Source organism: Megascapheus bottae, chromosome 5, assembly GCF_031878675.1.
Source record: "Megascapheus bottae isolate mThoBot1 chromosome 5, mThoBot2.hap1, whole genome shotgun sequence".
Taxonomy (NCBI): Eukaryota; Metazoa; Chordata; class Mammalia; order Rodentia; family Geomyidae; genus Megascapheus; species Megascapheus bottae.
In genome coordinates this window covers 20,518,826-20,545,197 of record NC_143513.1, presented here as the reverse complement: position 1 = coordinate 20,545,197, position 26,372 = coordinate 20,518,826, and the positions used below count along the sequence as shown (strand labels likewise).

Genomic DNA, 26,372 nt, shown 5'->3' with positions numbered 1-26,372 from the left:
CAACCAGTGGCCTCACAGTGGACAGTGGGATGGATCTGCGAGCTTCAGTCTCAGTGTGCTGGGTGGATGGTTGGTTTTCCTGTGCTGCTTCTAGGGGCAGGCCCTGGCCAAGGGTCTGGAGTTTGGGAGTTTCCAGGGGCTCTCAGCAGGACCAGCAGGTGTCCGCTGTGTTCCCAGGGGCGAGGCCCAGCTGAGGACGTGGGCTTCAAGGGCGGAGCTGTGCCTTTCTAATTCTCAGAAGGCGAGAGTGACTGCTGGTTGGCCCTTCAGTTCCCTGCTGCTTTGTCAGAGAGTCTGTGACTGTGGGGGGCCCCTCGGTGCTGTCTTGCTCAGGATTCCCAGCTGGAGGATGCCCGGCTCAAGATTTGAGGGGGACAGATGGTGGCTCCTATTTTCTGGCACACCCCACCCGCTGTTGTAAGGCAGGGTCTCAGCGCCCTCCACTCTCCAGACCCAGTGGCCTGGGAGAAGAACCTGGTGGGCGGGTGGGAGCTGGGACACCTCCACCTCCCTTGGTGGGGTGCTGGGTCTTTGGCCTGGGGGAGGGGGCTGTTGAGGGAAGGGTCAGGATTCTAAATTCCTTGCCCCCCCTCCCCGCTCCTGCCAGTCTTTCTCGGGCGGGGTGGAGGGGTTTGAGTTAAGTTCTATTGCTTGGCACCAGCTCTGCTTTCCTGATGGGTTTGGGGACCCGCTGCACTACTCACGCCTCTGCGTTCGTCTGTTGTTGCTCCACGATGTTGGGGAGTCTTTCACTCCCCTCGGGTCTCCTCCACCACCTGTGGTCCGCGTCTGGGTTCCGTTGCTTGCTGTTCTGGTTCCGTGTCTGGGCTTCGCTGCTTCTGCTGCTCGCTGGCCTGGTCTATGCTGGTTTCTGTGGCGGTCGGGGCTGCCTGGCCCGGCGCTGTCTGCCGTGGCTTTTTGCAGCTTGGAGCCGGCGACGAGGGGTAGGGGAGGGGTCCTCGCGTTCTGAATTGTTTGGGAAAGTTGGATGTAAGCTTTATCTGGATTTCTTTTCCAGTTTGAGTCCTTCTCCGTTGCTTTTTGAGTTTGTTGTTGTGTATTTCTTAAGGTAGTTGGCTCGTGGGACTCCCTGGTTTTCTCTTTTTGTGGGAGAGAGCTAAGCTAGGCAGCGTCCCTATTGTCTTGGCGCCATCTTCCAGGTTCTCAGTTAACTTTTAAAAGCAAACCATAAAATACTTCCATTAATTAGCCCTAAGCAAGCACACGAATTAAAGAACCACGCGGATCAAAATACAGAACAATGACTAGTCCCACATGAATCCGACTCTCTCTTCTCCAAAGCACACAACACCCTGACTTGGAAACCATTGGCTCTTCTTGCCTGGTTCTGAACACAAATCTATTATCCACCTAGTTGTGTATGTTGGTAGGTCACTGATTTAATGGCTAACTAGTCGTCCTTGGGTCTTAGGTCAGTTCTGGTTTAGAATATTCAGAATCTCTCTGGTGAGAATTATTGTGCTAATGTTATTTTTTGTGTTTGTAGTACTAGGGCTTGAAGTTAGGACCTCGTGCTTTTATCTGATGCTTTTGCTCAAGGCTTGTACTCCAACACTTGAATCACAGGTCCATTTCTGGCTTTTTGGTGGTTAATTGGAGGTAAGTGTCCAATGGACTTTCCTTTTTCCGGGCTGACTTCGAACCATGACCCTCAGAGCTCAGCTTCCTGAGTAGTTAGGATTATGTGTGTGAACCACACGTACCTGCCTCTGTTCAGGTCTTCTGACTGCATATGCACATATTTGTTTAAGATGGAATTGTGGAACCCAACAATGTTGGTATGTAATGTTACAACATAACACTGGTTTTCTAAAGAGATTCTGGCAATATACCAGTAGTAATTATAGTCATGCTCATCTTCTGACTTTTAGCTATTCTGGTGGGTTTAATCCTGAATTTTATTGTGAGTTTATTTTCATTGTGGGGTTTCTAAGACCATCACATGCTAATGAAGATTATTCACTTTGTCATCTGTTGAAATGTTGTTATTTTTCATTGGGTTATTTGCCAGTTCTGTTGCTCTATAGAATCCCTTATGTTCTGGATCTAAGTTATATATAGATGATGTAGACATGGGCATGCATGCATGTGTGTGTGTTGCATTTAATCTCTCTCACTGTGCCTTACACATTTCACTCTCTTTAGATTCCTTTTTTGAGAAACCCAATTTTCATGTAGTTTGTTTTATCTAGGTTTTCCTTTGTTATTGCTTGTTGTTCCTGTTAAATTTCTGCATACCTACAATTCAGAAAGTATTTTCCAGTGTTGATTGTATTACTCTATCTTTTGTGTTTAGATCTGTGAGCTCCTCAGAATTAATTTGAGAGAATGATTTGAGAGAGGAATTGGTCAGCTATATTAGGATTTGGAAATGCCATAGTTAAGTAAAAGCTGACTTTCTGTCACTTAGAATTTTTACTTTATACTTGTTAAAGGTTATTTTAGAAACATTTAGAAATATTTGAAATCATATGCCAGTTTTGTACAATCATGACATGTAAAATGTAAGAAATACATTGGGTATTGAGTAGATGCTCATCTCCTGCTCAGCTCCATGCTCCATGCTGAGGATGCTGCCTGCCTGGGCTCTCTGAAGCACTCCCTACCCTTAGTATTCTGCTTGGTACAACTGTGGGGAGTACTGGAGGGCAATCAATGTGTGGAAGGCCTGTGAGGGTGGGCACTACTCCGATAGCACTTTCCTTCATGCAGTTACCATTTCAGAGATCCCATAACCATTCTCTGGGCTGTACTGGCCCTGAAGTTTTCACTCTCCCTTGCTGGTTGTCTTAAGCCCTGCCCACAACATCATAAATAATCCTTGTATTCAACTCCTCTCAGATCCCCATCTGGTTCCTACTGGGAGCTTGGATGGCACCATGAACTGCTTTTCAACTCATTGTCATCGTGTGTGTGTGTGTGTGTGTGTGTGTGTGTGTGTGTGTGTCATAGACTGTCCTGCCCAGACTGCCTTTGGACTACAATCCTCTCATCTCAGTATCCTGTGTAGCTAGGACAAAGTCCTTGTTTTGTTTGTCATTGCTGTTGTTCTTTTGTTTTTTGCTGGTCCAGAGGCTTGGATTCAGGCCCTGGATGCTGTCCCTCAGCCTCTGGTATTCAAGGCTAGTGCTCTGCCACTTGAGCCACAGAATCACTTCCTGCTTTTTGAGTAGCTTTTTGGAGTTCCAATCCAAGGATCACCAGCATCAAAGAAAAAAATGGTGTCAGAGACTCTGTAAGCCCCCCTTCCCCAATCAAATCTCATGCTACCATCATTTTGGTATCACCTATACAGAAAAGGCTGGAACCCAGGGCTTCACGCATGCTAGGCAAGCACTCTAAAGCCAGGCCACACTCCTGGGCCCTCTCTTGTCTTCTTTTGCTATTTACAGAGCTCTGAACTCAAAACCTTATGTTGGCCAGGCAGGTGTTCAACTGCTTGAGCCAACACCTCAAAGCCCTTTTTCCAGATAGGGGGTTTTTAGATAAAATGGTGTGGTTTTGTCCAGGGAAGCCTTGAACTACAATCCTCCAGTCCTTGCATGCTATATAGCTGGGATTACAGATGTACTTAACAGTGCCCAGTTTACTGGTTGAATTGCATATGTGAAGGGGGTAAAGGAGGTCTCACTCTTTTAACTTTTAGCTTCAAATAATGATTCTCCCAAGCTGTGCTTCTTGAGTAACAGGAATTATGGCTATATACCATCATGCACAGCTTATTTTGTTGAGATGGGAGATCTCACAAATGTTTTGTCTGGACTGGCCTTGAACCATGATCCTCCCATAGCAGCTAGGAACCTCCAAGGAGCTATGATTATAGGCATGAGCCACAGTAATCTTCTGCCATCTTTCTTTGGGGAAGTTGGATAAAGCAGTGCTGTAAAACCAGGTTCATGGATCAGCAGCAGCAGCAGCAGCAGCAGCACCTGAAACTGTGTTCAAAACATACTCTCAGGCCCTCTACATGCCAGGTATGAAATGCTACGGTCTATTAATGAGGTTTTGAACAAACCTCCAGGTGGTTCTTAGGCACACTAAGATTTCTGGCATGTAAGTACACAGGATTTTGATATTTGAGGCTCTGATATGACCACAATGTACTTGTCACTGGATCTGATCATTGAATAAAGAAACACATATTCATTTCTATACATCAACAGCTACAACATCTGTGAAGTACTTTCTTTCCTCCTTTCCCAGCCCATGCTGCAGAGGTAACCCTAGTTTAGTGTGGCAGGAATCCATTCACACCAACCTATGCTCATTCACATGCCTGCAAGCATGCCTAGTCCCATAAGGGCTTTTGGCCTTAGGTTCACTTTCTGTGATTAGCACACCGCGATCACACCCCTATTTGCACAATGCACAGCTCCTGCCCACGGGCTGTTTTTTGGGTACCCTTCCGGTCAGTGCATTCAATCATAACATCTATTTTTAGGAGTTATAAGCTATTATAAACAACGGATGCTGCATATTTTACCCCAAGTGACTTTCTATAGATAGAGAGTATATTTATAGGCTAAATTAGAGTGCTTCCACTTGAAAATCATTTCTGGCCCTGGATCTGAATCATAACCAAATTGCAAGTTGGAAAGACTGATGTATGTGAGTGTTCTTGTGTATGCCACAGACCTTGGGCAGTTCCTGCCTCTGTCCTCCAGCCTCTGACAGACATTGACAGCTGTTTCAGGCCTAGGCACAGTGCTAATTGCTGGTGTTGCAGTGGAGGCCACCTTCTGGTGAGGCAATCCTGTGATCTAAATCAACAAAGTCACCAGGAAAGGTGCTGTGGAGAGAAAAAAGGGCAGCCAAATGGTTTCCCCAAGGTGTCAGGTGGCCTATGGCTTCTGATTGCATGGGAATGAATCCAATGGAGGAGGCTACTATAAGCAGAGAGACAGCAGTGTAGCAGAGCTAGAGCTCAGTACGGGAGAAGACAAAAGAAAGCTAGAAGCACGAGCAGGGTCCTTCTCACAAAACCACTGGAACATTTCATCATTTTAATGCACTCACCACATTGCACTGGAGTAAGATTCTACTAAGGAAAAACAGATTGTGCAAGGACAGGACCTGTGTGTGGGTACCACATGTAAACTGAATGGTTTAGGATGAGACAAAGAAAATAATTGGAGTAACTGTGTGTGGGGGGAAACAATGAGACCACGGATTGAGGCAGAGGAAATGAGATTGTACAAATCACTGTGAATGAAAGAAGATTGGTAAGGCTCATGCCTATAACCCTATTCAGGAGGTCAAGCTCTGAGAGGCTAGCCTGGGCAGGAAAATCCAAGAGACTCTTAGTTGCAATTAACAACCAAAAAGCCAAAAGTGAAGCTATTGCTCAAGTGGTAAAGTGTTTACCATGAGTGCAAAAACTCAGGGACAGCACCCAGGCTTTGAGTTCAAATCCAAGGACCACCAGCATAAAGAAATGGTGTCAGAGACACTGTACCCTCCCACCCCCCAACCCTCTCATCAAACCCCATGCCACCATCACTTTGGAACAAATGGACAATCATAATGAAAGGTCTCTTGTATTTATCACATCTTCTTAACCCACTGTTTAAACAAGAAACAGCATCAAGCATGGATCGTGGGGATGGCCATTACATTCAGTTATCACACCTAGTGTCCTGTTTAATCTAGATTGCCTAGAAAGATTGCATGCTCTGAAGGACCACTTTCTCAAATCCTAGTGTTGAGAAGTTGAAGCAAAATATTCTCAATGAATGCATGGACAAGCAAGGGGAGTGAGGCAGTTCTAAAGATGACAGGAAGGCAAAGAGAGCCTATTCTGTGATACCCAAAGCGCATCAACAGCACAGCCACCCTAAAGCTCCATCAGATGTGCAGATTTCAATACGGAAGTTGTGTCTTTATGATGAAATCAGATTCCACAGGTGTTAATGATCTTCCAAACATAGTTAGAACCACAGGCCGGGAGTTTGGCCTAGTGGTAGAGTGCTTGCCTAGCATGCACGAAGACCGGGGTTCGATTCCTTGGTATCACATACATAGAAAAAAAAGCCGGAAACGGTGCTGAGGCTCAAGTGGTAGAGCTCTAGCCTTAAGAAAGTCTAAGGATAATGCTCAGGACCTGAGCTCAAGCCCAGGACTGGCAAAAAAAAACCCCCTAAAACATAGTGAGAACCAACTGTGTTAGAGACATCTCATAATCATACACTCATCAATATGTTGGGGGCTATGAATGATGGATATATCAAGGTCTGCATTTTTATGGACCCCCCAAGTTGGATTCTTAATGATTCTAGCTTCCTAAAAGCTGGACTCATTATGTTCCTAAACTAGGTGGTAATGTGTCTTTTTTTTTTTTTTTAAGAAAATGCTCTCTAATTAGTAGTATTGGGCACATAGGCACTTACATTTTCTTTCTCATTGGGAAAAGGGAGCTACAATTTATTGAGCGCTCACTTTGTGCTAGGTGTTTTGCCAGGTGTTTTATGCATTCCCTAATTTAGTTCTGACAGCAGTGCAAAGTCAAGATCATTATTTGTTTTCTCAGAATTTGAAGCTAAGGGAGAAAGAGACTGCGTCTTGTTCTAGTCATCCAGAACTAAGCAACAGAGCAAGAATGTAACTCTAAATAACCTATTTTTCACTCTTTTACAAACTCTTTTTTTTATATGAGTTGATTTCCTCACTGCTCTGTGGTTTCCTTACTTACTTGTGGCATAAATTTATGTGAGCCTTCCATACCCTTTAATGCCAGATACAAATGTATCTTTCTGGTACATTTATCTGAATAGATTTGTACAACTTTTTTATGAGTGTGGGAGACATTGTGACTGCCATTTTATCCACACATAATGCATACCAATGAGCAATGTGTCTATAATATCCAATTACGTAAAAGTCAAGAGCAATGATGAGTTAGGGGTGTGGCTCAAGTAAAAGATTACCTTCTAGCATGCACCAGGCCCTGGGTTTAATTCTGAGCTTTAGAGGAAAAAAAAGAACTAAGTTTGTGAATAAGAACCAGAAATTCTAGACAAAATACACCACTAAGAATGAAAGGGAGAGCCGGGTGCAGTGGCTCATTCCTGTAATCCTAGCTACTCAGGAGGCTGAGATATGAGGATTTATGGTTCAAAGCCAGCCTGGGCACTAAAGAACATGAGACTCTTGTCTCCAATTAATCACTAGAAAAGGGGATTTGGGGCTGTTGCTCAAGGGGTAGGGTGGTAGCCTTGAGCTGAAGAGCTCAGGGACAGCACCCAGGCCCAGAGTTCAAGCCCCATGACCAACAACAAAAAAAAATAGTGCCAGGTAGAGCCTATACAAAGAGATGAACTATTTAAAATATCAGAAGTTGAAAGATAAATACAAGCCAGTCACAAGTAGCTCATGCCTATAATCCTAGCTACTCAGGAGGCTGAGATCTGAGGATTGCTGTTCACAGCCAGCCAGGGAAGGAAAGCCTACCAGACTTTGTTCACCAATTAACTAACAAAAATTCAGATGTAGAGCTGTGGCTCAAGTAGTAAAGCACCAAAATTCAACGATAGTCCCCAGGTCCTGAGTTCAAGCTCAGGATCGGCAAATGAAAGGGGAAGAAAATAGAACTGTGCTCATGCTTTATCCTCTTTAAGACAGTGCTAAGAATTATTCCAAATAACCTAGAAACTTAGATTGTAACACTTATGTGAGGGTGGTATATTAGGCTCTTAATCCAAGTGAGATGGGGATGCAACTGAGATCTCAGAATAAACACAGGCTCCTCAAACATCTCTTCATTGCAGACATAGCTAATAGTAAAACAATGGAGCAAAAGATACTTTGCCCATGGGCTCAGCAGACTGTGCTCAGACTCTGGAAGAGGGGGGAAACTTCCCCACAGAAAATATTAAAATCCTGGCTTGTGCATCATATAAGGTTAATTGAGGTAGATTTCTGCTGAAATTCACAATCCAGAAGCAACCAACCCAAGGAATTAATTCAAATGGTTATCAATTCCTTTGGACCACTTGCAACTATGAATACAAAACTATCTAAAATGTGGTAAAAATATGAACTTGAAAATGAGCAAGAATAACAATATGCAGAATACACTAGATTACAAAGCCCCCATCACCTGTTGAAGGGAAAGATAGAAATCAGGAGAGATATTTGACTAAGGATGCAACATGGATAAGTAAGAGGAAAATGTAAGCCAGGCATTGGTGGCTCATACCTGAAATCCTAGCTACTCAGGAGGCTGAGATCTGAAGATTGTGGTTCAAAGCCAGCCAGGTCACAAATGTACATGAGATTCTTATCTCCGATTAATCTTAATCTCCTGTAGCTCAAGTTGTAGAGTGCTTGAGCTTCAGTTTGAGCTTAAGAACTTAGGGATAGCACCCAGACCTACAGTTCAAGTCCCACAACCAACAAAATAAAGAAGAAAATATGAAAAAGGCTGAACTATTTGGAACAGGAACATATAATTATATAATGAGAATGTTTATTTAACAGAATTTCAAGAACAAGAGAGTTGGGAAACCACATAGGGTAACATTAAAAGGGATAGTGGAAAACAAGATGAGGTGTGGGGGCGGGGGAGGGAAATTGGGACCAAGACATGAGAAAGGGTATCAATGTTTGTGAAGTAATACACCTTCTATCTGGTGAATATAATGTAACCCTTTTATTAATTACAATAAATATATATAAAAAATAAATAAAAGGGATAGTGGCTGTGAGTAGATAAAATAAATTTCTGCAAGAATAACTAAAAGAAATACTATATGTAAATATACCATTAGGAAATTTGAGCCATCATGACAAAGACAAATTCTTAAAAGCTATCATAGAGGAAAAAGATAGACAATCAATTATAATAGAAAGATTAAACATAGATTAAAGGACTATTTAAATGATACCAGACGTCTCAAAATCAAGAGAAGACTGAGAGTCAATAGAATGCTAACTTCAGAATGTTGAGAGAAGCTAACTGTGGGTATAGAGGATTGTATCAAGCTGAAGTGTCATTCAAGAGTCAAGGCATAATAAAGACATTTCCAGAAAAATATTAGACCTCTATTTAAAAAAACAAGAAGTACTATGTGTTTTAGAGAGAAGATACTTAAATCCAATGAGAAGGAATACATATTTAATGAACTAAAAGATCAAAAACCATGGAAAAACACAAGCAAACATTGACTCTGCAGGTGTGTGTGTGTGTGAGTGTGTGTGTGTGTGTGTGTGTGTGTGTGTGTGTGTTTAAAAGGAGATTATAATGCCTTACCTGAAAGGACAATCAAATAAATTGTCTAGAAAGAGTCATTGGAGCTGGCCACATTCTGTTCTTATTTTCTTCAAAACATAATTTCCAAACTAGTAAGGGAAAAAGAAGAATAAGACAGTTGCTTTGCTCAGTAGAAGAAAACAAAGAAGAAGAAAGGGTAAATAAGATGCATGGTAAGCAGAAAGAACAAAATAAGATGGTAGATCTGAGTATATCGGTAATCATAATAAATATAGTTTGCACTTGTTCTTAATTATCTGTATTTTGTTTTAGGTGATGCAACCAGAACTTAATAGTTCATAAAGATTGAAGGTAAACCAGTGGAAGACATAGGCAAATAGAAAAGGTTAAAAGATAAAGCAATCTGTGTTAGTATTAGACACTTTTAGGCCAAATGTCTTTTGGAGGATGAGTGAGAACCATTCATAACGACAGAGTTTCAGATCTTTCTAACATCAGGGTTTTCATCTTGGCATTTCTCTATACATCATGTCTCTCTGATAGTACATGTTACAGGCAATGATTTAAATCTCTGTTGGAAATGAAAAAGATATAAGGGAAAGAATTTAGGGAAAGGGCAGATAGACTGGCTTGGGTTGAAATTCCACCTGTAACACTCAACCATCAGTTGAACACTCAACCATCAGTTGAATACTCAACCTCACTCCTCCTATTTTTCCTGTTTTCTCATTTGTGAAATGCAGTCAGCAATGTCTGTGTGTAAACACTCTAACACTGAGTGTAAACAGTAAAAGTAAAGACTAAAAGAAAGAAGAAAAGGGCCAGTTTCTCAGCAAATGTTTGCTTTTTTATATTTTTTTCTTATAACAAAAAAGGAAACTAAAAGTTCCTTATAATTTCAAAAAATTTCAAGTTGAAATCGCTTTTCTTATAAAGAGTTAATTATCCATGAAATTAAATATTTGTGCATTCACAGAACCAATGTATTCAGAATGTTAGAATATGAAGCTGGCTGGTCTAGAAATTCAAAACATTCTTAATGTCTTCACAGTTGATGTTTCTCCACTGTGGGCATATTTTGAAATTGCATTTTACAATTATCTAAAGAGAGGAGTGTGCTGTTAGATCAATTAGGAAAATAGCATGCATTGAACATTTATATTCTGATGAAGATGTAGCTTCCAACTAAGATGCTCGCTTGAAAGGAGCTATTTTCCCCTTAAAATAAGATCATAAACCAGATGCACACTGTAATGCTGGTTACTCAGGGGGTTGAGATCTGAGAATCATGGTTGGAAGCCAGACCAGGCAAGAAGGTCTATAAGAATCTTATCTCCAATTAACCAGCAAAAATCCGGAGTGGAGCTATGACTCAAATGGTAGAGTACCAGTCATCAATAGGAAGGTTAAGAGAAAGTGCCCAGTCTCTGCGTTCAAACCCCAGTACTGACACAAGCATACCTACACAAAAAGATAAAAATTGATTCCTCAGTGGTGTGACCAACTATCACAGTTTGCTTGAAACTAAGGGGCTCCTAGGATGTAGAACTTGGAGCTAGGCCTGAAATCACCTTGGGAAATAGCAGACAGTCCAGAACTGACCACTTGCATCCTGACCCAACTGCTGCAGCCGTCTGCAAGAACCCTGCTCTTCCAGGTGCCAGTTTCTCCAGCTACACTGCTGGGCATGACGCTTGAGCACTGACAGTTATCTGGCCCCCTCCTGTGAAAGAGTTTAGGTCTGTTATGTCAAGAGAAGAAGAGAACCATCTCCTCTGCCACAACTTTGTCCCTTATACTTCAGGAGAGCACTACCAGTGCTCACCATGTCATCTGTTTCAAAAACCTGATGCCTTGAGCTTTAAGTATTTCCCTCATGTTATCATTCACAACGAGCCCCTCATTTCCAGAGTGGAGGTATGGACAATAAGAGAAGATCAGAAGTTGTCTTATCCCTTCACAGCTGTTCTCCTTATCCCACCTCACCCATACACATCAGCGCAGAAAAGTAATGCTTATCCTGAGATCGTTGGCCAACCACTATCTCCCTAATGCAGAGAGTTCAAAATCCCAACTGGAGCTCTCTGTGACACCTGTTCAGCCTTGTTTCTAGACATTAGTTTCATTAATAACCACCTTGATTGACAGCCACAGAAATGAAGAGCAGTTTTCATTCACCACCTCCAAATTCCCATAACACTTCTCACTTCCCACTCGCTTATGTAAATGGTTTCAGCCTCCTTTATTCTTCCAAAGCCCTTGCTTTAGGCTTCTACTCACATACTGCTCGCTCATGGTCTGTTTTATCGTATCATTACTCATAAATTTAAGAGAAGAGATATCGACTCTCACATTTTATCATCTATAGAACTTAGCAGAGTATCTACCACAGAGAGAATATTCAGCAGGCACTTTGCAGAATTGATAACCTCTTGAGATTCTAGAAACCTATCAGAGATCAGCTTGTTCCATTTTAATCTGGTCAATAATCCATTCTGTTGGAAAGAATGACTCTGATATACATGCTGCCAGCATTGCTTATTATTCTTCTTCATGCATTAAATTCCATAGACTATTTCATTTAGTGGGTAGATTGATTTTAAAAAGAATTGGCAATAATAGGAAGATACACATATTAAAATAAATATTCTTTTTTCATGTATTTTTATTGCAATTAATAGAAGGGTTACATTATATTCACCAGATAGAAGATGCATTACTTCATAAACATTGATACCCTTTCTCGTGTCTTGGTCCCCATTTCCCTCCCCACATCTCACCCCTCACCTTTTTCCCCCCATCCTTATCCTATTTCAAATAACCAAATAAACATATATACAATATATCAGATAACAAGGTAAAATACTGTAACAATATGAGATAACTAGGGGACAGCAAAAGAGATGAGAGATAACATAGTACATTAAGGACAACAATCACTCATTATATGGCTTTTGTTTCTATATCCTGGAGTTCCTTTCATTTAGTGTCATACTATGACCCAGAAATCCCGCTACTTGGCATTTACCCACTAGTCTAGAAACAAGAACATACTAAATCCACTAGCAAAATGATTGTTCATTTCAGCACTATTTACCATAGCAAAGATATGGAACCAACCCAGATGTCCCTCAGTTGATGAGTGAATCAACAAGATGTGGTATTTATACACAATGCAATTCTATGCTGCTGTCAGAAAGAATGATATCACCCCATTTGTAAGGAAATGGAAAGACTTAGAAAAAAAATCACATTAAGTGAAGTAAGCCAGACTCAAAGGATCATAGGCTCAATGGTTTCCCTCATTTGTCTCAATCTCTTAGGCTCTCCTAGTAGAGATTTACAATAGAGCAAAACCTAGATACATAAGGCCATATAGAATAAATATTCTAAGGCATCGTTAATAGAAAAATGCTGCTATGCTCTCGCAAAGAACTTGGCAAGTTTGTTTGCCAAACATTGCATATATTACGGCTTCCCTGAGATAAATTCTGGCCATCAAATCTATTTCAGACTTAACCATCTCTTGCTGAACACCTACTATGTGTTGAGCAACAAGTTAACTGTCAGCCCACACATCACTCTGCACATTTCAGTTGGCAGCATGAGAATGAGTTTAGCTTGGTGATTATTACTTAGCACACTAAAAAAATGAGCCATATGACTCATAGGATTAATTATGTTACTTCATTTCAATTTTTAAAAAGGGAAAAGGTTTCAGTGTGATTTCACACTGTGCTAATTGTCCTAATAGGCAGAAGAAAAGGCAATAATTTTAGTTGTGACAATATCACAATCCTCTTTTATCCAGAACCACAATAAAGGAACATTCCATCAAAATATTTCATTCAAAATACTGTTTTCCTTTATGATACTAGAAAATGTTGTTGCATCTTAATACCATTGTAACTGATTCTAATGTTTTGCATGAAGGAGAAAGGGATCATTTTCTATCCAATAAAAGTAATAAGTTTGTGTGTTACACTTGGGAGACTAAAGCAAAGGCTTGCTGCAAGTTCAAGGCCAGCCTGGCCCCCTGAGTTATATGGTGAGTTACAGACCAACCTGGGCTATACAAGGAAACCCTGTCTCTAAAAACAAAACAATCAAGAAAAGAAAATAAGAAAAAAGAGGGGAAAGAAAAAGATAGGAAGGAAGGAAGGGAGGGAGGGAGGGAGGGAGGGAGGGAGGGAGGGAGGGAAACAAGAGAACAAGAGGGAGGATTAGATGCCATCCCATCCACTTTCCTGTCATGATGGTTTGTGAAGAAGCCACATATGGCTGCAGGTAGGAGTAGATACCCATCCATTTTTACTTCACCTAAGGAGCAGGGCTCCAGGAGGTAAAAGTGTAAAAGAACCTAGTAAAGTGACTTTCATTTCTTTTTTTTTTTTACTATTTCCTCCTAATCCTAGAAAGGGGAAAAGTCTTGAAATGATAAAGTGCAGTTAAAATGTAAAAAATAAAACCCCAAACAGTTCTAAACTAGGCATGGTGGCTCAAGGCTAATTAGTACTAATGAACTGAAAGGTAGAGGCTGGGGTATTGAAGTGTGAGACCAGCCTGGGTATGAAAATTTGCAAGACTCTAGCTCAACAAATGGCTGGGCACAGTGGCATACACCTGTTATCCCCTTTATGGAGAAAGCAAATGGTCAGCAAATGTCTATGGGTTATTTGGGAGTTTGCTCTAGAGACTTTTTCCCTGCTGTTAGCATTTGATAAAGCCACTCAGCAAAACACATAATCCTAAATTCCTGACCAATGCACCCGATATGTAGAAGGAACTTTAGGACAGCTAGTTGACCTCCAGTCCTTATACCTGGACAGAAAAGATTCAAGTAAGATGGTAACACAGAAAAGGTGATAGGAAAGTTTATTTGAGAAGAAATATGGGAAAGGATGCGTGCACATGACATACACATCTACAGGAAGACAGAACTCAGCCTACCATTGACATCTCTATTCTTCCACAGAGCATTACCTTGGGTTAAACAGCGAGATGTGGACTCCATAAAATTGGATTTCTAATCTCCTTTTTCTCTCTCTCTTCCTTCCTTCCTTCCTTTATCTCTTTCTTCCTTTCTTCTTTCATGAACTCAGGGCCTGCCTTTGAAGCTTTTTTGGCTCAAAGCAAGTGCTCTTCTACTTGAGCCACAGCTCCACTCCTAGCCTTTTCTGAATAGTTGACTGGAGATAACAGTCACATGGACTTTTCTCCCTGAGCTGGCTTGAATCGTCACTCCTCAGATCTCAGCCTCCTGAACAGCTAGGATTAAAGGCAGAAGCCACCAGCTCCCTATTTCCTTTCTGTTTCTTATAAGATCTCAGTGCTGAAGATTTAGGGCTCCATTCTTACTTCCTCATTCTTTTGTGGTTGGGTTTCTCAGCTTATCCAGCTATCTGCAGGTTGTATTGGCCCCAATTCACTGACTGCTTGTTTTCTTTTTCTTTTTCCTTTTTTTAAAAATTCTATTTTGTTGTTGGGTGATGTATAGAGGGGTTTCGTCAGGTAGTGGGTACATTACTTCTTAAACATTGATACCCCTTCCCATATTTTTTCTCCCACTTTCCCTCCCCCCAACCAATCATCTGTTTTTCCCATTCCCTTCCCTATTTCAAATAAACAAATAAACATTTAGACAATGTACCAGGTTGACTGCTGTTTTCTATTAACTCTATCACTATTATTCTTCAGCAGGAGATTGAATTTGGTATGGAATAGGGGAAATCTTGGAGGTTCATCCCTCAGCCAGGCACTCTGACTCAGGGTCCAGCTTTGCTGTTTGCTCACTAGTCACTTGGTCTCCTTCTTGACAGTTGATTCGTTAGGCACAGCCCCTTGCCAGAAAATTACAAAAGGCAATGCACCTATGTTGCAAAATTTATCACTTCCATTTTAACAGTACCAGAATGCATTGCAATCTCTCTCCATACTTGCACAATAATTCTGTAAGGATCTGTAATTGATTTATGTATGTCCAGGGCTTAACACAATGTCTAATATATACAAGATCATCAAAATATGTTAACTAAGCTAAGCCCTGGTTGTTCATGCTTATAATCTTAACTATTCTGGAGGTTGGAATTCCTAGTACCTGGCTAGTTACCTAGTTTCAAGCCTATTCCAAGGATGGTCAAGAGGATGAAAATGCTTGAGAAATGCCATAATAGGAAGCCATTGAAATTTGGTTTTAAGTTTACTATCATTACGTATCTCAGAATTAATTCTTATTTATTAGGAATTAATAATTCAATCCATCAACAACTTTATCCTCCTTTCTATTATTTGTTAGCTTAAGATAAGTTAAAGATAACTTTATTAGCTTATCTTAATAAATATTGATCTTAATGTAGATGCACGTGGAAAGCCAGGCAGGAACTATCTCCATTTCGTGAATGAGAACTAAGAAGTTCAATGAAGATGAAGCCCAGAGAACTCAGGGACCACAGGTTGAGGAGGAGGTGGAAAGGTTCCATTCTATGTCTAGTGAGGAGCAGAGACCTTGAGACCAGGGCGAATGTGAGAGAAATGGTACACTTCTCAGGCATTTATGTTTGGTAGGGATAAGAGACTAATTTTTTAAATGGAATTCCTAGATGATGGCTCGTGTATATTGTTCAATGGCTCATGTTTATTATTGCTCTTTGTTCTATCACATATAACTGAAACTTTTATGTAGGGTAATAGATATTCCTCAGATCTATGTTACCAACTGATCTTTGAATTAACTTTTTTGTATATTACTATTATAATATCTCCAAATAAAGCAAGCTAATAAAGAATGATAATAAATGATGACTCTACCACCATTGAGGGTGGTGTGTGTGTGTGTGCGTGTGTGTGTGTGTGTGTGTGTGTGTGTGTGTGTACTAGGATTTGAACTCAGGGTCTTGCCTGCTACTTGGCTTATTTTCCTGCCTTAACTGGCTTTGAACAGTGAGCCTCAAATCTCAGCATCCAAAGTAGCTAAGATTTGCGGCAGGAGCCACCAGCATGGGGACTCCTTTGGGGATTTTCTTTTTTTTTTAAATGTTTTAAATTTTATTGTTGGAGTGATCTACAGAGGGGTTTACAGTTACATTCAGGCAGTGGGTACATTACGTCTTGATCCTTCAAGGATTTTGTTTTTAACAGGCAGTGAAGTATGGGATCTATTATACATTATAAATATACAGTCAGGGAGTCCCCATCCCCACCCCCAGGTCAGAGCCACCAGGCCACCCAACCCTTTCTGGCCTCCTGCTCCTCTCCCACCCAGCCTTCAGGGACAAAGACCACCTGGGATGCACAGTCCCCATTATCGCTAATGAAGACTGTGCCCTCTCTGGAAGAGGTCTATGCTCTGTAGTGGCGAGGAAGAAACAGAGCAAGTTTTCGTGGAGTATGATTTTAAATTCTGGTAATAACTTTCTAAACACTGAAGTTTGGGATAAAACGGTCACACACATAAATGTCTCCCCTGCCACTGGCTCCAATGAAACCCACCTAGGTAGCAAAGACCTGCTGTGCCCAAGGGCAGATCTCAGTCAGCACCTGAAAGTCAGTTTATTCCCTTCACATTACACTCACAGAGAGAGAGAGAGAGAGAGAGAGAGAGAGAGAGAGAGAGAGAGAGAGAGAGAGAGAGAGAGAGAGAGAGAGATAGTGGTGCTGGGGCTCAAGTGGTAGAGCTGAAGAGCTCAGAGACAGCACCCAGGTGCTTAACTGATGACAAGAGTCAGAGAGCCAGAGAGAAAGACAGACACAGAGACACAGAGACAGAGGGAGAGACATAATAATTTTTATAAATACACTTATGATGGTTATATCGTTTCAAAATTGACAACAGAATTTTTTTCTGTCAGTAGGTGGATTGTAACTGTTTGTTGTTATTCTTAAGTTCTACAAATAATTTTAACATGCTACATAAAATATTTGGGTATATTCTTAATAGGGTTGTACAAAGTTTTAGCATGGGAAAAGACTCGTTTTCTTCAATGTAGAAATTGCATATAGAAATCTACTATTAATTTTAAACTATTCAATTCAGTGTTTAGAGGAGAAAGGAGACTAATTTTTAGCTGAGTAAGTTGGCCTAGCTCATAATGTGTGAGTAGGTTTCTATCTCATTCAGTACACGTTTGCCTCAGGTATGACTGATGGCCTAAATAGCTGAACCTCAGTTATTTGATGTGGTACCCAATACTGACATGTGATTATTCAAATTCATCAAAATGGATAAAGTATAAAACTTTGTTTCTTACTTGCATTATTATACCAAGTACTCAAAACCCATATGTGGCTAGTGGAGACTATATTAGATGGGTACATGGAGGAGATTATATTGAATGTTCCGTCGGACATCTGTTTTCAAGATTAACAAGGATGAATGAAGGAGCTGAAAAATGTTTCTAAGCTAGATAACCACGGCTCGCTCATGCCTGTAATCATAGCTACTCAGGAAGCTAAAGGTCAAAGTTCAAAACCAGCCTGGACAGGAATGTCTATGAGACTCTTATTTTCAATTGGCTAGCAAAAAATTGGAAATGGAGGTGTAGCTCAAGTTGTAGAGTATCAGCTTTGAGCAAAACAGCTAAGGGAGAGTGCTCAGGTCCCCAGTAGAAGCCCCAGTACCTACACACACACACACACACACACACACACACACACACACACACACACACACACACACAAAATCCCAAATAGAAATTCCTCAGTTAGGGGCCGGGAGTTTGGCCTAGTGGTTAAAGTGCTTGCCTAGCATGCATGAAGACCCGGGTTCGATTCCTCGGTACCACATATATAGAAAAAAGCCGGAAGTGGTGCTGAGGCTCAAGTGGTAGAGCTCTATAGCCTTGAGAAAGTCCAAGGACAGTGCTCAGGCCCTGAGCTCAAGCCCAGGACTGGCAAAAAAAAAAAAAAGAAATTCCTCAGTTAATATCTCTAAATATTTCTACCTTTGTATGTTGTGTACAGCCACATCTATAGAGTTTTGGTCATCATAAATATTCATAATCTTATGTCTTTCACAAGCATTGCTTTAATAATACTTGTGAAACAAATCCTGAATCTGCTACTCGTGGAAAGTTACAAGTTCATAAATTAATCCTCTCTATTGCAATCACAGATTATTTAAACAGCAGAATACACTTGCGAATGCATGGCAGTTTATTTAAACACACGCTTATATACAATGATGACAAAGGGAAATGTTGGAAAAGTCAGCCTAAGGGCTGCATGCATGGTAGGACAGGCAGACTCTGGTTTTACAGGATGAAGTGTGGGTTGAAAATGGGTGGAGCCTGGAGCAGGAGTTTCATTTCTGATCACCACATGGAAGGTTCTTCAAGTCTGTAAGACATAATAAGCAACATGTGTAAGAGAAGCTGGCCTTCTTCCTGGGAGGCTCAGAAAAGTGACACATTCAATTCTGAACTGTAAGATGAGCAGAAACTATGGGAAACCTCCCATTGGCACTCTAAATAAGAGGCCAGGTAGGAAATGGGGGAGGGAAACAGTACAGGATGCACAAAGACACCCAGCTTAGCGGCTTTCACTGTGAAAAGGAGTCCCTTGGGCTAATCTCTGAGGAAGCATTTAGAAGGAATGGTACATATATATATATATATACATATATATCACATGAAACTGTAACAAGGAAACTAGTGTTACTCGATTCTGAATGTGCTTTTGTTATTTTCCTCCAATTTTAATGTAGGGAGCTACTATTTAACAGACTATAAAGGGCCTTTTAAAACAAACCAACCAAAAACCAGTACTTGCAGGCAACTTCAAGGCTATCAAATTTTGTATCCTTCTAAGTGTACATAATTGAGTCTGCCAATCGGGGTGCAATTAGCTTTATTTCAAGCACTAACTGGATTAGTGGAGGCCACAAAACAAAAGCAGTAGTGGAGTTCTCAGCAGGTCTGGACATTCTTTTCCTCAAGAGAAAAAGCCAATGCTCACCTTCTTCCTGTGGCAAACATCGTATGTGTGCATCCATGAACCGCAAAGATGCACTTGCTGCTTAGTTTAAGAAACAATCCTTATAATTATCTACCTGTTTCTCTTGCATTATATTAGAACTGGTTCCTTCAGGGACAAGGATACTGGACATTTAGTCCAGTTTAAATGTTTGTCCCCAACCCCACCCCTAAGAAAACAAATCTGTCAATGCCGTGCCTTCCGCTTTGTGGACCGGTTATTTAAAAGGGAATTGAAGAGAGGTGATGATCAGCCTTCACTTGTCACACGTGGATTCTCCACAGAGAGAAACTCCACAAAGAGCAACTTCCCAGTCACGCTCACTGAACAAGTATGCTAGTGACCTCTTCTGGGGAACTTAGTTCTCAGGTTCTGTGGGGAACATTAGTGGCCCTGGTGCACTGTGACTCTACTGTGGGAGAGGGAGGAGGTAAGGACAAGAATAGCTGGGGTTGGTGGATATGAACATAGAGGCGCATTAGGAACCCTTCAGTCCACTCCTTTCTCATCCAAGAGGCTCTAAGATCATCCTGGTCCCATGATGAATATCTCAATTTTGGTGGGTACCTCTTCCCAACGAAATGCTATACTCCGAGAAAGCCTCCAAGGCTACAGAAAAGTCCATTCCCATTCCTGTTCCTATCAATTCTTCCCACATTGTGTAGATTTCTCTACCCAATGCCTCCCACCAGCAATCCACCTGTGTTTCCTGACTCCCCCCACAGACCTTAGAGCTCTGCAGTAGGTCCCCACCACCAGCCTTAGCATACCGAGTTCTGGGGGCGTTTTCTGGGCTTTCTCTCATTAAGAGGTCTGAAATCACTGTCTCAGGGCTGGAACGCTTTCCATATCTGAAAATAATGAAAAAAATAGAAAAGAAGATATCTTTCAAAGTTTGGAATATGGAAACCTTTAGAATAAAAAGAAAAAAGTTTCCTATTTGAGATGTTAAACCTAAAAGCTATTTGTCAGTGTTCATCTGCTAACATGTAATCTTGGCATATGAAACATACATCATCAGACATATTACCATAGTGTGATTTTAAATTGTTCATGTATTTGAATTGGCTTGCATGTGTAAGAATTTAGCAGATGATTGAGACTCAACCAAAATTCCTAACCAAAAATTTGCCCTTTAGAAAAATCACCAATAATACATACATAGAAATTCATTGAAAACTACATGAAAGGCAATTAAAATACTGAAGTCTGACTTACAATGTTTTCATAATTAGTTGATTGGCTATAGTTCTATGACACATAGCAGTTTAAACTTTAACAAGGAGAGCAAATGATATTCCAGAAACAGCCTTAGGAGGAAAAAAAGAAACCCAACATGATGATATTCAAAATCCACCTGTGTCTTTGAATCTTTTTTCTCATTCATAAAAATAAAATCATAGCCCTTGCTTAAATCAGAGTGTTTATGAAAATCCATTGTGAATGTGAATCACAATGTGTTGAGGGAAACAAAGGAATGCACAATGGAAGTTGCTACAGTAGAAACGTAGCCGTACCAACTAAGTCCTGGGTTTTACATTTTCTATATTTCTTTGAAGCAGAAAAAGCTAGAAGCTTTCCCTAAGGCCATGATTTCAACATACTCTATGAGCATAAAGAAAATGTTTAAGTGTCTTTCCTTTCGTCCTCTGGCAGGATGAGATAGAGAAAATAGCTGTGTGTGCAAGGTGCCATCTGCCTTTGAGGATAGGATCCTTGACATGGCTAACAGTGTTTGACAATTCCGCTAAATTATATTGCTGTCCTCTTTCTCAGGAAAATATTGCTCTCAGCGGTTACTTTGTTTACAAATGGAAACTTAGCCAGGCATTGATGGATTAGCTAATGGGCACAATAGCTGAACAAAGTTGGCAAAGGGCATATTCTGACTTTAATCAAGCACAACTCAATTTCGATGTTTTGGAAAGAATCCCTATTTTTGCTTCTTTGCTGAGACTCAAGGGAAGCCAAACCAACCACCTACTGTCATCTCCCACTGGCTATTCTTCATTTGTAAGATTTCCTTAGCTTTTTGAGCTGTGGTTTTACATTGTAGGCTAGGCTGCTGATGAGTTATTCTGTTCCTCAGCTGATTTCCTCATCGTAACACTCTTAATTCATTTATGCTCTACTGAGTTAAGAACTGTCTCTAATTTACTAGTAAAGAGTCTACCTCAGGAATCGGAGGATTTGCATAGTCATAAATGGACATCTAGGACACCAAAGGCTCACTTCTTTCTCTAATTAATTCTGTATTTTTTTTTCCTTTCCACAATCCTTTAACTTGAAAGCTTGAGTCTCAAATCTGGTTTCTCATTAAAATAACCCAGGGAGCTTTAAAAACACTTTATAGCTGAGGCCCACCTCAGAGTATCTGATTTAATTGTCAGGGGAAGAGGCCAATCAGTATAGTTTAAAAGCTCCCCTAGGTGATTGAATAGAAATGAAGAGTAAAGAAACACTAGTGCAGGACTGAGTTTCTCAACCTTGGCACTGCTGGCATGCGGAACTAGGCAACCCACTGCTGAAGGGGATGGGGCTGGGAATTCTAGGATGTTTCATAGCATCATTGTCTTTCTATATAGTGCTGTCAATAGCACCCAGCTCTGTGACAAACAAAAATGTCTCCAAATATTTACACATGTCCTAGGCAGCATAAAGTCACCCCCAGCCTAGAATGACAGATTTAGAGAAGTCCTATAAGAAAACTGCTTAGCACTGTTGGCTTACACCTATCATCCTACCTATTCATGAGGCTAAGATCTGAGGATCTCAGTCCAAAGCCAGCCCAGGCAGGAAAGTCCATGACACTCTTATCTCCAAGTAACCAGCAAAAAGAACTGTGGCTCAAGTAATAGACAGTTAGCTTTGAAGTAAAAATGCTAAGGGACAGTGCCCAGTCCTAAGTTCAAGCACACACACACACACACACACACACACACACACACACACGCTCACATCTTAGACTGTAGTTTTCAAAAGCAGTAAACTGGGAGCACTTAGAACAAGTAGAATACTAAAAACAGATAGAGCTATTCAGGAGGCTGAGATCTAAGGCTCCAGGGTTCGAAGGAAGTCCATGAAATTCTTATCTCCAATTAACTACTCAAAAAAGCCAGAAGTGGAGTTGTAGCTCAAGTCTTAGAGCACTAGACTTGAACAAAATAGCTCAGGGATAACCCCTGGGCCTTGGATTCAAGCCCCAGGACAATTCCAAAAGAAAAATCAAAAGTCACCATAGACTGAATAGAGGAAGAAAGAAGAAAATGAAATCTAGAAATCCACACTTGGCAAATAAAAACAACCACAAATGACACAGTGATTTTTCAAAGCATGTGTGGGCATCTCTGGTAGGAAGTCCTCATGGGCACAACAGAGAAGAGCAAAGAGCTTCTGATAGTTTCTAAGAAGGAATTTACATGAAGATAAAACAAGTGACAGCCTCAGGTCCAGCCCATTCCCATCTAACTGAATCACTTCCTATGAAACTCAAGAAAATCTTGCCCTTTATTTTCCCTCAATAAAGATTTAAAGATGTTGTAACACATCGACTGGTAGTGACGGTGACCACATCCAAAGATTTTCCATGTAGAGCTCTAGTTCTATAACCCTTAAAAGGCTTTCATGAAAAATACTTAGTTTCAAGGTCTGTATATTTGTACAAAGGAGATAAGTAGTCACTCACAGCTTTGAGGTAAAGACTAAATGAAATGCCTGGGAAAGCATTTTGAAATTCAAAACTTTTATACAGTTAAAACCCTTTTTAGTAATTATCTTTGCAAAAAAATGAGTTCTGCTATATTTTATTCTAGAGCTAAATTACTATCAAACATCTTCCATGGCGTGGGGGGCAGGAGGGAGGGAGGAATCATGTGTTCATTTGTTCTTTTCTCTGGCTGAGTGATAGCATAGGCAAAAATTAAAAGCAATTAACTTTCCAGGAAATCTACTAGGATTTAAAATACTTTGCTTGCCGTTGTTAAAATGATCAGATTTCAAGGTGTTATAAACCAATATCACCTAATTCTTTATAAATTAAGACTCTTTTGAGGCTTCTGGGGATGCTACAAAGCTTCTTAACAAAACAGAAAGGGAGCATAATTTTAGAAGTATAAAATCCCCCTCTTTGCAACATCTCCAACAACTTTCTGTCTTGGAAACAGTAAAACTATTGTTTAACATCTCCCACGTAAATCCTAGTATTTTACAACAGATAGCTAAAACAGAACATAACATTACTAATTCAGAATTGCTCATCTTTTATAGGTTCTTAGGCTCATTTGATATTACTAATTAAAATATGGTATTAAGTGAGTTAAAGTTAAAATGAATCGATGAGAAAAAATTACTTTTTTTCTAAATTACTGTGGATTTGGGTTTTTGACTTGCTCTTTGATGTTGAGCACAGCATTTTGGGTGACTTTCTATCTTTCCAAATAAAATGATAAATGATTTATCACTGTTCAGGTTCCATACGATCCTGGAGTTGGTCCTTGCATTACTAGACAAGTGTGAGCGTTTTCATAAGTGGTCACATTCTGTTCAAAACTTACCCACCATAAAATAGGGGAAGTCTACGTTTTAGGACAACTGTTTTCATGTTGTCTCTAGTGACTGAGATAAGGATTTTCAAATATGGGACTGAGATTGCCAAACACTGATATACCGAGGAAAAGAAATAAAAGAAAGAAATTTGTCTTATCCCGGCCTACTGTTGTTCAGTTTGCCCTGGATCTGCTATGTCTTTGGCAAGCCGACTGTTCCCCTTGCTTTGGTTTTCTTTGCTGGTATTCTGTTTTCCTAGACATCAGATTCCTTTTCTCCCCACTTCATTTTCCAACTACACTCCTACTCCCTTCTCGGGGTATTTTCCTCCCTTCCAAGTTGTTAGACAAATCTCCAACTTCTCTAAATAAGTGAATAAATACCAGAACAATCCCCCCCCCCCCCCAAAAAAAAAACAACAGAGAAGGTGGTGTGGGATGGATGGAGAGATGCCACACAGGCAGCCCGGGGAACTTGCAAGTGAGCATCAGGACTTTCGGAGGGGCTCGCCCACTTTGAGTTCAGTGTGTGCATCGCAGGGTCTTGATCTGGGAGAGAGGGGAGCAGAAGGAAAGGTCCCTGCCGCCTGAGAGGCCACAGGACCAGCAGGTGAGCCTGGGCGCCGCTTGCTCCCCCGTTGGGCCCGCGGGCCGCACCCACCTCTGCCGGGTGATGAGGTTGATGTAGTGCCGCAGCGCCGAGTAGTATCTGGCCATGTCCTCTGCCGGCGCGTCCTCGCCGGGGTTGTCGGGCTTGGAGGGGTACGCCGCGGCCAGCGCGCCCAAGCACGCCAGCAGGACCAGGGCGATGGTCAGTCCGGACAGCCCCAGCCGCCTGTTACCTAGCATCTGCAGGCACAGAAGGCTCCGTGGGTGTGGGGACGGCAGGGGATTCGGAGGAAACCCACCCTCTCCCGACCGTCCTGACCCCCAGTCTGCTCTCCACCCAGTCCCACCGAGGGTGATGGCGCGGGGAGCCCCGTGCCAGGGCGGGGGCGCCATCCGCCCTGACTCCACTCCTCCACTCCGCCTGCAATCCCCCCTCAACTCTGTCCCAACTTGCTCCTAACAACTCGCCGCGAGAGGCAGCGGGTGGGAGGCCCCGCCAGCGGGTTCTCTCCCCGGGTCCCGGAGCCCTTCGCAGAGTGGAAAACTTTCTTGGCGGTCACTTTTGGTCTGCGTGGCTGCAAGGTCGAGGCTGGGATCCCCGGGAAGGGGTCAGAGAACCGCTCCCGAACCATCCAGACTCACTTCGCATCCTCAACATGCTGGAGGTTCGAGGGTGCGGGATCCCTCGCTCCGGGGCGCCGCTGGGAACCTTCTTTCCCGCGCCCCACACCTCTGTCTGAGTTTCAGCGGGAAGATCTGGGGACCCCCACCCTCCACCCCGGAACAGGGGTCCCAGCATCCCCTCCATAGTCTCCAAAAGTAACCCAGAGGTCCCGCACAGTCAGGAGGGTCTGAAGATGGACAAACTGACAATCCGAGGAAGCCAGGTGCCCAGAGAAGGGGAGCACAGGGTGCGAAGCTCCAGGGCCCCACCTCCAAATACCCCCCTCCTGGCCCCCTCACTTCCAGCCCTGCTCGCAGCGGGGCGCGGCACTCACCTTGGCTGGCGGACGGGCGTGGCGGGCTGCGTGGGCTCTGCGGTGGGTGAGCCTCTCCGAGGGGTGATGGCAGCTGCCAGGGTGCCGAGAGCCAGTGGCAGCCGGGCTTTTATGGAGCTCCCTGTGCGCTGCAGGAGGGGCCTCGGGCTGTCACGCTCTGGTGACTCCCCCCGCCCCGCCACTTCCCGCCCCCGAACGGGGGTGGGGTCGGAGTCACAGCTACACGATGTACGCCTCGGGAGCCACCCGCACCCCGCCTCCCCCGCCCGGGGCTCTGCCGGGAGGAGGGGGGAACCTGGGGCAGTAGAGGCGGGCGGCGCGCTCCCAGTCGCGCTCGTCTAGTCTGCCTGGCTCACGTCGGCGGGCGCAGCTGGGATGGCTCCGCGCCCCGGGATCCGGGCCCGGTGGTAAGGCGCACGGAGCGCGGGTTCTCCAACCTGGTCCAGGGCAGAACATCTCCATCACACCCACGATCGGGCACAGCCGAGTGCTTTCACAGCGAGACCTCTGGGTTCACGGGGGGGTTTCCCGCCCTTCGTGCAGGTGAGAGGCAGCACCCCGAAGTCTGAGTTCCGGGGTGGCACTCCCAGTCTAGCCAGGACCCACAACCGGCTTCTGAGTCTAGGAGATTCGGTCCACTCCCCAGCCCCGCTCCACTCTCCAAATATCAGATGCTACCAAGCTGGGTTGATGGCCTGACAGAGTGCTGCAGCTCCAGACTCCCCCGAGGGGGAACACATCACGAGGTGGGAAACACCTTTTCTCCAGGATCTCGGAAAAACGTTTGGCCCCCGTGGCAATGGTGAGAGGAACAACAGGGTCTCCCAGTCTGCCGGCCCTTCTGAAGTCAAGCACCATTGACTCAGTGTATGGATTCTGACTGACATGAAAGGTGGAAAAGGGCCAGCGCTAAGGCGTGCGCCTCGGTAAACCTGTGGAAGGAATATGAAAGATACCCGAGTCCATGCCTTTGGAAGCTCCAATCTTTCTCAATAAAATGGTACCGTAGGGAAAGCAAAACGT

General features: G+C 42.6%; 1 protein-coding gene across 1 annotated transcript; it reads right to left on the bottom strand.

Moving 5' to 3' along the window:
• Positions 1-18,356: 18,356 nt before the first annotated feature.
• On the bottom strand, positions 18,357-25,430 carry Npy (neuropeptide Y). Its single transcript, XM_090332302.1, has 4 exons — positions 25,350-25,430; positions 24,404-24,591; positions 19,969-20,049; positions 18,357-18,562 (listed from the first exon to the last, which is right to left on the bottom strand). Exons 2-4 carry the CDS (start codon positions 24,589-24,591, stop codon positions 18,538-18,540), a joined length of 294 nt encoding a protein of 97 aa, XP_090188428.1. The 5' UTR covers positions 25,350-25,430; the 3' UTR covers positions 18,357-18,537.
• Positions 25,431-26,372: the final 942 nt, after the last annotated feature.

What these genes read in the sequence shown, in the direction of transcription:
- Npy (XM_090332302.1), bottom strand. Translation starts at nt 24,591, where the DNA reads ATGCTAGGTAACAGGCGGCTGGGGCTGTCCGGACTGACCATCGCCCTG. An exon ending in AACCTCATCACCCGGCAGAG is followed by an intron (nt 20,050 to 24,403) that starts GTGGGTGCGGCC and finishes CATTATTTTCAG; the next exon opens with ATATGGAAAGCGTTCCAGCC. An exon ending in GAAAACGCCCCCAGAACTCG is followed by an intron (nt 18,563 to 19,968) that starts GTATGCTAAGGC and finishes TATGTCTTACAG; the next exon opens with ACTTGAAGAACCTTCCATGT.